This window comes from Balaenoptera borealis (assembly GCF_965194805.1).
Source record: "Balaenoptera borealis genome assembly, chromosome: X".
In the NCBI taxonomy this organism is placed as follows: Eukaryota; Metazoa; Chordata; class Mammalia; order Artiodactyla; family Balaenopteridae; genus Balaenoptera; species Balaenoptera borealis.
The window spans coordinates 60122259-60135646 of NC_138881.1; the positions used below are offsets into that span (position 1 = coordinate 60122259).

The window sequence follows — 13388 nt, forward strand, 5'->3', positions numbered from 1 at the left end:
GGCCGGAGGACAGTTGCCGTGAATTCACAGGCTAACACCTTCCATTTTAGCCTCTTTCTCGTATTAACAGTACACAGAAAGAGTAGAATAAAAAGCCAGGGCCCTACTTTCTGGCCCTGCCCTCCTGGGAGAGTAGCTGAGGTGAGGGGCCCCAGCTGTACCCCTCTGTGTGGCAGGCAGGAAGGGCACAGGGGCCATGAAGAACAGGTCAGAGCCTGCCCTCTGTCAAAGGAAATATCCACCCTCCTAAGCCTTTCAGAGACTGTTTTCTTCCAAGTAGGTCCCGCTGTTACCAGGGCAACCGAGAACCCTGGGCTTTGTGTATCTGTGTCTGTGGAGTCCCTGGGGAGAAGTGGTCTGCAGAGCTTTCCCTAGTCTGGGCAGGATGCAGGAAGTGCTAGCCAGAGGTAGAGCCCCCATCCCCATTTGGTGGTAATCTCTTGCCTTGTTAATGCCTGTCCTCATCCCCTGGGAGGGGCCAAGGCCCCAGGGGAGTCAGTTCTGGCGGTCAAGGGTTAAGGCTTAGGACCTGGTTTCTTAAAGTCAGATTTCTGCACTGATCCTATGGCACACCTCTCTCAGGAGGTGCAATCTGAGCAGGTGTCCTGGAGGGGCGGGCTCACACCAGACCATGGTACCTGCTGCGGGATCATTGCACAAATATTTCCTTTTTTTTTTAAATTTTTATTTATTTCTTTATTTATGGCTGTGTTGGGTCTTCGTTTCTGTGCATGGGCTTTCTCTAGTTGCGGCAAGTGGGGGCCGCTCTTCATCGCGGTGCGCGGGCCTTTCATTATCGCGGCCTCTCTTGTTGCGGAGCACAGGCTCCAGACGCGCGGGCTCAGTAATTGTGGCTCACGGGCCTAGTTGCTCCGCGGCATGTGGGATCCTCCCAGACCAGGGCTCGAACCCGTGTCCCCTGCATTGGCAGGCAGAGTCTCAACCACTGCGCCACCAGGGAAGCCCCCACAAATATTTCTTGATCACTTACTATGTGCTAGTGCAGGATCTCCAGGCTGGTTCCTGCTCCAGAGAGCTCTATGGGAAGTCTCAGGACCAAACTGGCTGCTAAATATCACCCGGGCTAGTTGGCCTCCAATGCTCTTTTCTGCACTGGGCTGAGCTGGTCATTAGAATTGCCTAGGGAGCTTTTTAGAAATAGAAATTCCTGGACATTCTGATTCTACCAGCGTGGGTTGTGAGTGGAGGGTGGAGGTTAAGAGTTATGGAGGTCTAACCGCTGGAGTTCACAGTCACACTCTGCAAATGGAGCAAGTGACCTTGAGCTGCCAGATTCCTCACAAAATGAATGAGAAGAACAGTGAAGCCTGCTTCACAGGCAGCAAGCTTTTCTCTGCCTTCCTCCATACCTTGGGAACAGAGTTTTTATGACTCTTGCCATCCTTGTCACCCTTCTACTGCCCCCACTCTTTCCTTCTTTCCTTCTTCCTGGCTTTTGCTCTAGTTTCTTATTTTGGGCATGCAAAAGGGCTTCTGTGAAGTGCAATCTGGTCACCTTCCATTGGGCAGCCAGGATCCCAGGTGGGCCCTGCCCATCTCCTGGGTCTCACACTCACTCTGTTGCAGCAGCCCCAGAAGGTATTAGCATTTCTGGCAGCCACGGTAGTCTGCTGATTCATCCTGAGCCCCCATCAACTCAGGTTTTCAGATTTTTTTTCACAAGTTTCTTCTCATCCACATCTTCCCCACTCAGGCTTCTGCAGATGGTTTTCGGAACTTAACTGCAAGATCTCACAAGTGCACCTAGTAAAGGTCATTTCAGCACATCCTTCCAAGTTAGAGAGATTGCGGGGGTGCTCCTGATTCCATTTTGGAGGGGATCCTCTAGTCTTCTAAGCTTCATGCCATCTGCAGATGCCCTCGGCAAGCTACCTCTAGGTCTCCATCCAGCGGCCCATTTATTCACTCACTTCTTAGTTTATGTACCAAACTGGGGTTGCAATCCTACTGTGTATCCAGCCATGTGCTGGGCCCCAGGGACTAGGTGGATGAGGAAACTGTGTCCTGAGCAGGAATGGGACTCACATAGGGTCCCACATCCAGTCAGTGGTGGGGCTGGACTGGAATCCAGGGCTTTTTTCCCTATACTCGTAGGGCTCCCCACTGCAGGGGTGGGCAAGGCTGACCTTGCTCCTACTTTCCCCCGCCTGCTCTGATGGGCCATTGCACATGCAATCTGGGATCAGCTATCCCTACCTGCAATGGCGTGGGAGACTCCAGGGGGTGCTGGAGACTTTATCTGACCCCCCTGAAGCAGAAAGGGGAACCCTAGTGCTCACTGATGCTGCTCACGGCCCCACAGCCCTGTCCCTCCCCAGAAGGGGCAATCAGCCACACACTCATGCATACTCATCGCCGTAAACTCAGCGCTGCCACTGGCCTGGCTTGCTCTGCGGGCCCTTCCCTGCAGGGCAGAACTGACTGGTTCTGGAGCCTCCAGAGAGAGGGCACCTGATGCATACCTGGTTGCTTTGGCAAAGACCCAGAATCCAGTCAGGTTGAGGCTTGAGCTCGTCAGGGGGCTTTCCTGGGAAAGGGCATGGGGTATCAGAGTTGAGAGAGTACAGGTCTGGGAGTCACAAAAACCCAAGTCCCCCATGCAACCTAGTATCTCTGAAATTCAGGTCCCTCAGCTCTAAAAGAAGACACCATTACCTGCCTCACTGAGTATGGGAATGAAATGTGGTGAAAGTGTCTGGCACACAGTCAGAAACAAGCTGGTTTCCTCCCTCCCTCCCTTCCTTCCTCCCCCATAAAGAGGCAAAGCAAGTGCAACTCTGATGCCTGGCTTTGTTTCTCACCGCACGCCTGTACGGTGGCAGGGCAAGAGGACAGGTGGGCAGGACAGGGCAGACCCGGGAAACAGGAGGGCCACTGGAGGGGAGGCAGAGAGGGGCGAAGCATCCCTGGAGCTGACGAATGGGCAGCTGCGGTGCTGTGATAGAGCCACTTAGCAGCTGTAAACTTTGGGCCAGTGACTTCTCTCTAGGCCTCAGTTTCCTCATCTGTAAGATGGGGGTGAGATGAAATGAGATACCTGGTAGGGGGCTCCATAAACGTTCTCACCCACTGTCCCAGGGGAAGAAATTTCAACTCATGGCTGGGAAACTTGAGCAAATCCCAGAATGGGATTCAGTTTCTTCTGCCCCCACAATCTGTGAGGAGCAGTGAAATCTTGCTGGAGGGTGTCTGCATGGACTGCTCTAGGGATGTATTTAAAAATCTTCACCAGCTTTCTCACTGGTGTCCCATAGCACCATCTAGTGCCAAGAAGTGGAAGGGCCCTCCCCCTTCCCCAACGTGGGCCCCCTCCCTCCCTCCAAAGTCCTGTGTGTGGGTGTGTGTGTGGGGGGTGTGTTTGGGGGCCAGGGGGGCTGCACTGTTGTAGGATGGTAGGGTAGGGCTAGACCACTCATACCTTTATGTCTTTATATTAGTGGAGAATTAATGCTGTTTTTCAAGATACCTAGTGCCTCCACTTCCCTCCTGACAACTTCCGCCATCCACAAACTCGGTAGGCTAGGTCCCTTAGTTTCCTCATTGAAGGACTTCAAGGCTTCAGGCTAGGGTTGATCCAGGCGAAGTGCCTGGTAAGTACCTAATGCCTCCTAGGTGGGCTTCTGTGCTTGCTCAGTAACCCAGAGAGACACAGTCTTTACACACCCTATATCTTTTTTATTGAGGAGAAAGCTTTAGCATACAGAACAATTTCTCATCTTCACAACACAGTAATGCAACAATATACAATAACACATTGGTTTCAGTCGATTTCTTCCCGGGTCTCTGGGAATCCGTGGGCTGCCTTCATACCCCTGCATGCATCCCCCCATCCCCACCCACCCCTCTTTCAACCCAAGAAAGCGCCCAAAGCCCATAGTTCCTCTTACAGCCCTTGTGGCTGTTACATCACAATATTGAAGATCTGGGAAAAGGGGGGAAGTGGGTCAAAGGGAGCCCAAGCCCCCTTGCCACCAGAGGGCCAGAAACCAGCTCACTGCTCATCTGCTCTTTCCCCGGCTGAGGCTACACGGGCTCAGGATGAGAAGCACCATGGGAACAGGCAGGGCCTGTGCTGAGGGCTCCCTGGAGATGGGGGTGCAAGGCACCTGTCCTTTGCACTTCTCTGGCAGGCACGTGGGCAGCAGGGCTAGCGTGTCGACCATCAGCAAACAGGGTCCACGGCCTTGAAGAACAGCGGTTCCCCTTCTGGAACTCTCTCCTGAGGAAATAGCTGAAAAACAGACAAACTTTTCTTTATAGGGTTATTTACTCCTGCCCTGGTGGGGATGGGGGGAACCAGGCAATTGACATGTCCAACACATTAGGAGAATGCTTGAATAAATGATTCAGTCTGTGTGACTGCATAGGTGGCAGCCATTTTAAATCCTGCTGATCGAGAGCTCGCAGGATGATCTTGGCTTTGAAAAGACGCAGTGAGAACACACTAGAAAGTGTTAACAGTGCTTGCGTCTGTGTGGTGGGATTCTGAATGTTTGGGGCTTTTGGGTCCTTAGCGTTTTCTCTATTTGCCGATTTTTCTCTAATGATTATGTATTACTTTTCTCTTTGGAGGAGGGGGGTAGCCTTTTTAAAAGATAGCAACAGGTTACAGGACCTTGGCTCCAGCGATCCCCAGGCTGAGAAATGTGTGAGCAACAAAAGGGCTTCTTACCTCCCACTGATGAACAGAGAGACCTCACCAGACACCAGCCGGAGGACTGGGCTTCTCCATGACTCCTCTTCCTCCGGCTCCTTCCTCTTGCCTCTGGGCTCAAAATCCTAAGGCTGGGCTGAGGTTATCTATCAGACTCCGGTGAGGAACAGAGGCTTAATTTACTATGTTTTCCTCCCTTTGGCCACAGACACTTTGGCTGCACTTGCCCGGCTGCCAGGCCCTGTGCAGGAAGCCCAGTGTGGAGGGCAGTTCAGGCCAGCAGTGGATCTGACTGGCATTCTGTGGCCAGAGTGACATAGTGTGTATGTTTCACTGCAGAAGCAGTGTTTTCTGGACCCAAGGCAAGCAGCAGGTCTCTATGAGGGCCCCTAGGTTAGGACCCAGAAGCCCCAGGAGTTACTGGGAGGCAGTCAACCGCTTAGGCCTCACCGCCTACTCGATGCCCAGCGCCACGCCATGGCTTGCCCCGAATGTGAGAGACACAAGGTCATCCCGACTGCAAGGCTGCAGTGGGTGAAGTCTCTGTAGAGAGGACCTTCCTCTCTACTCGCAGAAATAAGGAGTCCTTTAAGTTGGAGTTGAAGAGCAGGCCTTGGGCCTCTCTCTCTGGCAGTCTGGGAAGGAAAGGCCAATTAGGTCACCTCTGGAACCCCAAGGATGGCAAATCTTCTGCCAAGACCTTTGGCTGGAGACTGCAGTCCAAGGCCTGGCCAGGGGAGGAGACCACCGTCCCTAAGGAAAGAGTCACTCCTTACAAGGTCAAACTGAGTTGTTGCTGCTGCTTTCTCCTCCTCCTGCTCCCCCACCCAACTGCCTACCCTCTAGGCAACGTCAAGGAAAAGGGTAGGGCATGGAACATTGGGCTCTGTCCACTGGGGATGCCCAGGAGGGTAATGTAGTAAGAGGAGAGGATCCCAGATCTGGAGAGCCCTGAGGCCCTGAGCCTGTAGTCTGTGGGAAGGTGGAACCAGCTTGCTCAGTCAGTCAAGGTCAGGTCTCAGCTGGGTGGTCCATTGGACACGTGGTTTTGCATACTCTCACTGGGCTAGATGGAGGGGGTTCTTCGGGGCCCTCCTGCTGGAGGGGTGACCTGAAGCAAGTGTAGGCTTCCAGGCACGTTTCTTGATAGCATTTGCTCTCCACTGATTATACCTAGTAAGTGGCCTCAGTGGCTTTAAGAGTTCAGTGGAGCCTGTCCTTTCACTCACTGGGGCAGAGCAGTGAGGCATTGGGTGAAGTCCTGGTTAGCTAGTCAGAGGATTAAACCATAGAACACAGTGTGAATAGACGCAGGAGAGGTGAGGGCTGGGAACAACTGGAGGGGAAATACAAGAGGGTGACCAGTTCATTTACAGGAACAGGCCCAGACACCTGCTCTCTAGCTCGCAGCAGGACTGAGCAGAGTGCACACCGAGAGGGCAGCTATTGCTGAGCCCTCCTTTCCCGGGTGTCACTCCCCGGTCACGGTCGCAGGATGGTCTGGAGTTCTCCAGGTCTTCTTCGGGTTCTGCAGGTTTGGAACTCCCTTAAGTACTGGTCGGTCAATGGGGCAGGTGTGGCAGCAAAAGCAGGGGCAGGGGACGCAGTGGAAGGGTGTGTTCTGGTGGGGGCGGGGCAGCTCGCCCCAGCTCTCACACGCGAATGCGGCCCCGCGCAGCCCGGTGGCCCCCCTGCCTCGGAGTGAGGCGGAATAGCACCGGGGGACGGCGTCGTATTTGGCGTTGCCCCAGGCGACCTGCCCGGCGAATCAGTGGCGGCGAACTGTAGAATGGTGAATTGGTACCTGGAAGGCCCTCCAGAAGTGGGACTCGATTCTGGTTCCTCCGTCTGCTGGGCTGTATGATGGGAGGTGACACATCTAGGAAATTTTCATGATAGTAGCCAGAAGTCTGGGATGAAGCATTGGCGTAGGTGGGCTCTATCTCCATCAGCTCATCCAGGTCATCATCTTGGGTCTCATCCTCTGTCTCTTGCTCCTGTTCTGGCTCCTGCTCGAGCTCCTGCTCCGGTTCCTGGCGGCCACCCTCATGTTCATCGTCTTTCTCATCCTTATTCTGATCTTCCTCCTCCTTCTTCCTCTTCTTCCTCATCCCCTCCTCCTCTTCCTCCTCTGCTTCCTCCTCCTCTTCTTCCTCCTCCTCTTCTTCTTCCTCCTCCTCGTCCTCCTCCCCTTTTTGTTTCAGCTCCTTCTTCCTCATCTCTTCCTCCCTCTTCCCCCTCTTCTCCCCCTCCTCCCCCCTGGTCTCTTGCTGAATAGCTCTCACGCGCCTCCCCTGGTCCTTGTCCTGGAGCCTGCGCCTGCATGCCTCTTCATCTTCATCCCCACTGTGGCACTCTTCTCCCTCTTCACCTTCGAGATTACGGTCTGCTGCAAAAGGGAAGAAGATATTGCGAACCCCAGGGAGTGGGATTGGCTTGGGGACACGCACTTTTCTTTCTATCTCCACGCACTCGAGAATCAGCTCATCCAGGTCGGCCATTTCAGTTGACCATAAGAGCTCCTTGCGGAAGAATTCTGACAGGCCTTTGAGGAATTGGTTTTGAAGGCGGCAGTCATCCCAAGACAAGAATTGAGCCAGGAACTGAAAAGCATCTGCATAGCTGCCCAGGGTACAGTCTCCCTGCTTGAGCTTGCGGATGGCTTTTTTTGCCACGCTTGGGGGGATGGGGCCACAGAATTCCTTACGGATTTCATCCAGGAAGCGCGGGAAGTTGGCATGCAGGGGGCTTCCTTCCTGGGTGACTGAGACGGCCCAGTCCTTGGCTTCACCAGCGAAAAAGGAGATCAGAAAGGACACCCGCTCAGCGCCCCCGGGGAAATGATCCTCATGGTCGGCTATGAAAGTCTCTAGCTGCATCAGGAATTCAGCCAGGTAGACTGGGTCGCCCGAGAAGGGTTCTATCTCGGGCCGCTCCAGCGGCGGCAGAGGAGGCTGCGGGGGCAGCTCCTTGGCCGAGGGCGGGGGCAGCGCCGGCGGGGGCGGGCTGGGCAGCGGGGGTGGGTCGACGGGCCCGCCGGAGGTGCCGCAATCCTGGATCACGCTAATCAACAGTTCGTCTGGGGCGTACTCGGGCTCGGCGCGCGGGGGAGGCCAGCACAGGAAGGGCAGTTCTCCCTCAGGAACAGCGTCGATCTCACTGAGCGGGAACTCAAAGTTCTCCTCGGAAAGGACGGGCACCACGGGCACCGGCCAGCGCATGTAGCTCGAGACATTGCCCCGCAAGGAATTGACCTCGGCCAGGGCTCTGCCGAGCTGAAGGCCCAGATTGGCATTCTCCCCGCGAAGGGCATTTAATTCTTCTCGCAGGGCCACGTTCGCCATGCGGAGGCTATTGAGATTCCCGGCCGCCTCGGACATCAGGACTAGCCTGGGGGCCTGGGGCTGCGGGCGGGGGGTGGGATGGGGAGCTGGGGGCCGCTAGAGGAGCCGGGGGCGGCGGCGGGGCGCGCGGGAGGCCGAGCCACACCCACCGGGGCGAGGGCCCGGCGGCTCGGCCCAGGGCGCGTTACCTCGTCCCGGGGAGCGCAAAGGGCGGGCGGCGGCGGGAGCCGGGAGGCGCCGGGCGGAGGAGGCGGGCGGCGAGGCAGCGAGGCGAAGATCTGGCGGGCGGAGGCTGGTGGCGAGGGAGAGAACGGACTGCGGCACGATCTGTCGAGGAAAAATCTTGCGTCTGGCGCGTCCCCGCCTTTTAAGCGTGGCCCGCGCCACCCCCCCCTACCCCGGGCCGGGGCGGGTCTTGGGGAACCGCGGGCGCCCACTGGCCGCCGCGCGCCGCCCCCGGCCCCCCCCCCTCGCCGGCGGCGCCTCTCACTGCCTCTCTCCTTCCCTAGCTGCAGCTAACTCGGGTCGGGAAAATGCGACAGCGACTGCCCACTCGAGGTCGTCATGGCGACAGCCAGTGAACGTGTTCCTCTCCTCGGGCAGGCCCCCGAGTGTAGAGGAGCTGCTTCGCGAGGCGCAGCTCAATCTCCAGAGCCTGTTGCAAGGTACTGAGAGGGAGGGGGGCTGCGGCCGGAGCCCACGGGCCAGATGCATAGCGTCTGGAGGGAGGCGACGAAGAAAGAGGACAGGGACTCGCGAGAGAAAGAGAGAGAATAGTAGAAAACCTACTGAGAAACAAAACACACACTTTACATCTTTCACCTTCCAGACTACTGACTCCAAAAGCCCTAATTCTACGGCTGTTTACACCCTCTGGCCCCCCTCCCTCGTTTTTTTCAGTTCAGTAGTCTCTGGGGGAAGAGGGACAGAGGCCAAGGCAGGGCCATGGGTCAAGTCATTTACAAAGAGCGCTGGATGAGAGACTCCCGCAATGTGGGCCCACATACCCTCAGGCCTTCTCTTGCCACATCACCCAAGTCTTTGGAATCCCGGCGCCCAAAGACAAAGGAGGCATCTGCAGGGTCTCCCACTCTGGGCTTCACTCACTCTGCTCTTGCAATAACCTTGTCCACATATCTCCTGGGTCGCTCCTGCCTCACCAAATTAAGCCCAATACACAGCACTCAGAGCTCACCTCGTCCCCAATTCCCAACCCCGTGTCTCTGAAGTATACTGATGAGCACCTTGTACACAAAGCTGGGTCCACACAACCCAGAGAAACAGCCCAGCCATAATGCCTGAGCAGTCAGATTGCCCGCACCAGGCAGAATGAGAAAACCGAGACAGAGCCAGAATCTAATTTGAATCCCACACCTAACTAGCTGTGTGACATTATGCAGATTACCCAACCTCTCTGAGCTTCAGATTAGTCAGTCATCTTTAAAATGGGGATTCCACTACCCCACATGGCATGATTTTGTGAGAACTAAAAATAGGGTGTCCATAAACTGATTAGCAAGGGTATCTTGCAGCTGGAGAGACCCAGATAAGATGCAACATCAACTCCCGGTCTGTGTCCTTTGGAACATAGGCTGATCTAGACACAATATTAAAATTAATGTAAAAGAAAAAAACAATTGTGGTCCCCGATAGGACCTTACAATGTGAAGAACATACACATTGACCAGAGGGATTTATCCAGTGTAAGTGGCAATAGGATTAAAACTCAGTGCTATGAGAGAGACCACTGGGGTGCTACAAATATCTGGATGGCAGTTACAAGGAGCAGGCATATGTCAGAATTCACTGAGCTGCACACTTAAGATTTGTGCACTTTACTGTAGGTAAGTTAGATCTCGAGAAAATAATACAAATAAAACCCCAGTGCTAGTCACAAGCTCCTTACACCCTCCAGGCACTCACTGTCCCATTCGGGCCTCTTTTCCAAGCCTAAAAGCCCTTACTCCCTCTTCCCCACTCCAATCCTTACACTTTCGTCCAAGTTCTGTTCTTGCCGCATCCGAAAAGACCTTTAACACTGGTTCTGCACTTTGCATCATTCCCTCCCTAAGCACTCACACGAGGCCCTTTGTACCATCCAGCTCAAGAGGACTTGTAGAGTTCCAAACTGATTTTTCTTTCATTTGTTCATTCATTTACTCATTCATCTACTAGTCCCAGGTGTATATTTTGTCCACCTAACCAGACTGGGCTTCTGAATGTAAAGGATCACGTCTCTCACTACTCTCCGGTTTCCAGAAGCACCTGGCACAGGGCTGGATCCCCAAGAGGACATTTGCTGAGTGAACATTAAAAGTGAAAAGAGGTCTTATTAGCTGTCATTTATCCATACCAACAAAGGGTAACTTTTACGGAGAATAGAAAACTGCAGCGGGGCCACCCAACCGAACAACGGCCATGACCCCACCTCCCTGCCAGGGCAGTGGCAAGCTTAGAGAAGCAAGATTCTAAGGGACACCACGAGCGTTGTGTTCAGATGAGAGAGGAGCTGCTATGCAGAAAGAAAGAGTCAGTGTGCTCTGTGTTGCCACCATGGGCAGAATGAGGACACGTGGGTGGAAACCTAGGGGGAGGCCAATTTCACCTCAAGATAAGGAAGAACTTTCCTGACATGCCTGAAAGCCCCAACTGTCCTTGGATGGAATGAGCCACCTTGGGAGGAAGGCTTCTCCCCTTCTCTGCAGGCAGGTGTGTGTGGAGGCTGAAGAAACACCTGGAAGGGATGCTGAGGAAGCCGGAGCCCAGAATGGGATGTTGGACCAGAGAACCCTCAAGGCCCCTCCTGACCCCAAGTTTCTATGATTCTTCAAATCTCTGTTCAAATGTGCAGAGTCCTGACTGTTCTTTAGTCTCACTTCCTTCACTCGTTGAACTCATCACTTAAATGAAACCCATTCAAATCTTCTGCATCCTTCTTATTCCCCAACGATGCCCCCGAACTTCTCCTTCCTCCTCCGCCACTACCTCCACCTTCCCTCTCCTTCCCCTTAGCCCCCCTGGACCTGATATCCCCCCCACAGTGGGACTAAGGTGCAGGGAACCGAGCCCTCAGAGGCTCAGGTAAGAGTTCTCAGCATCCAAGGGAGCATTCCACGTTGGGCTTCCCAATGCAAATTTCTTTGTGCTTCACACAGGTCATGTCCCTGGTAGGGTTGCAGAAAACCTGAAGAGCTGCAGGGCTTCAAAGAGAGAATCTTGCAGCAGCGAGTAGCAAAAGGCGTCTGCATCCTGAGCCTCTTCCTTGAGTTGAGCACTTAAGGTGGGGGCCATGGAGACAAAGGCCTGGTCCCCGAACCAGCACAACTCAAATCCATTGACTCTCTTTTCTCCTCATAGGAAGTAGGCATTTTTCCATTCCCAAATGGCTCAGACGCCGGGAACTATCCTAAAGAAACAATGAGAGTCAGACCTGGCAGCTAGAGCAGGAGCCCCCAGCTCATGGTCCTTCCCTGGCCCACCGCTTGGCCATGGCTCCCTAGAGTGTGTATCCACTGTGCTGTTTTTCAGAAGAATATGAGGAACAGTACTCGGAGGCCAGACTTCTGGGGCAGACCTTCCGCTCTGCTGATGAGGCCCCTGAGCCCACTCCCAGCCCAAGGCCCCAGTCTGCCAGGCGTCTGGAGTTTGTACTGATGGTGAGTTGCCTCCTCCCCCACCTGGGAGAGCCAGCATGCAGAGCTCGCCCCGCACCCATTGACGGGGGACCTGGAACTGCTTACTTTACCCACTGGAAGCTGCTGCTCATCTCTGCTCAGCAGCAGAGCCATCCTGAGGCCCTGCCGAGATGGGACCTGCACGGCAGGCGTCCGGCCTGGCAGCCTGTCCACACTTTCCTGCCTCCCAGATGAAGCCTCCAACCACCCTGCCTAGACAGCCATTCTGTGGGCACGGCTCGTCTCCAGCCGGGAGCACACCCTTCCCATCACCTTCTTTCCCAACAGCCCACAAAACGGCAGCTGAGCGAGGATGAGACTACCACGCAGGGTGTGAGGGCCCCTGAGGCCTCCCTGAACCTGCCTACCACAGCCGACAAGCAAGCTGCCTGGAATAGCCCCTTCCCTCTGCCCGTCCTAGAGGAGAAGCGATGGCTTCAGCCTTGTCCCACGCACTCTGACATCGTGCCCATCAATGTCTCCGGTAGAGTTGTTTAGCATCGCCTCTGTTCGCTTCCCTCCATGCCAACTACAGATCATCCTCTCCAAATGCACTGGGTGCTGGGGGAGGGAGCGAGACTTTCTTTGCTACTGGCTCACTCTGCACTGTCAAGGTCGTGGCTCTCGCCAGGGAACGGAGGCATGCTCTTTCTTCACTCTCTACTGGCCCTACCACACTAACTGAGACCATTTGATGGCAAAGGAAACTCTCTTAACAGAAAACTCTAAAACCTTATGAATTCATGTGCTCTTTGGAGCATCTGTGGAAACTTAGAGTGTATGAGTTATGTTTGGTTTGGGGAAAGAAGACTTCTTGTGCCAGAAACCGGGTTTGGAGCACACAGATAGGAGTTGCAGGGGAAGTGTGGGGTTCAGAGTGCTGGCGATAAACGGGAGGATCAGACCCAGAGTACAGACCAAGGGCCCTGTGGCACTTTGAGTCATCACTCAGTCTCCTAGTGAGGTGGGCCTCTTCCACTTGTGTGAGACCAAAGAGGGATCCAGTACTACCTTGAGATGGGGAAAATAATGTACGCAGCTCAGCTGGCTGTGTCTCTGGGGACATGTGGCACCCTGTACCATGCCCATTATTAATTCATTCTCCACACTTCACCGGCTGTAAGTGGGAGAGGAAGAGGGTCAGCCATTTCAGAAGGAGATAGGGCCAACGGCCTGACGAAATCAAGACCTCCTAACCCAAGGGGACCAGAGGCACCCTGTGAGCCAGTGCCAGCCCGTGGTGTGCTGGAAAAAGTTGATGAAGATGATGAGGACAGCTCTGGCCACAGGCGGTGACACTCCCTGGATATGGGGTCATCCAGTGCCACTGGTGTCATCTCAGGAAATCAGAGACAGGAAATAGAGCCCAGAGCCTAGGGAGGTGTACTAAGAGGTGTGAGGGCTGAGAGGAGAAACTCCCAAAGTGATGGTGGGTGCTTTGTTTTTGAACTTCTACCTTACTCTCAATGAGGCTGGCCCTGTGTCTTGCCCACAGAGCCACATTCTGTGGAGGGGGGGTACCTATGTGGCCATGGGGCTGAGAGGGGAGGGTTTGGTTAGCCAGCCGCTGAATGAGAGACAGTGCAGGGGAGCAGCAAACCTCACCCCACTGCCCCCGCCCTGCCCCTGTCCTAGCAATTCCATAGGAGCAAAGACTGAGCGGGTGCTTTGAGAAAAATAGATCTCAATCACCAC

The 13388-nt window shown here is 54.7% G+C and overlaps 2 protein-coding genes across 7 annotated transcripts in view; one reads left to right on the plus strand and one right to left on the minus strand.

The window, feature by feature from the left end:
- Positions 1 to 13388, plus strand: part of NHSL2 (NHS like 2) — a 283564-nt gene that overhangs the window by 253604 nt on the left and 16572 nt on the right. For 2 of the 6 annotated variants that reach the window (XM_082377038.1, XM_082377041.1), the window contains 3 exons: positions 8529 to 8684; positions 11548 to 11675; positions 11982 to 12177. The exons of 2 other annotated variants lie outside the window; for them this stretch is intronic. In XM_082377038.1, coding sequence (XP_082233164.1) covers positions 8529 to 8684; positions 11548 to 11675; positions 11982 to 12177 — 480 coding nt within the window. The remainder of the gene's footprint in view (positions 1 to 8528; positions 8685 to 11547; positions 11676 to 11981; positions 12178 to 13388) is intronic. 2 more of the 6 variants (XM_082377039.1, XM_082377040.1) reach the window with 2 other exon arrangements.
- Positions 3676 to 8263, minus strand: RTL5 (retrotransposon Gag like 5). Its single transcript, XM_082377240.1, has 2 exons — positions 4694 to 8263; positions 3676 to 4252 (listed from the first exon to the last, which is right to left on the minus strand). The coding sequence occupies exon 1, from the start codon at positions 8053 to 8055 to the stop codon at positions 6328 to 6330; it is 1728 nt and encodes a 575-aa protein (XP_082233366.1). The 5' UTR covers positions 8056 to 8263; the 3' UTR covers positions 3676 to 4252; positions 4694 to 6327.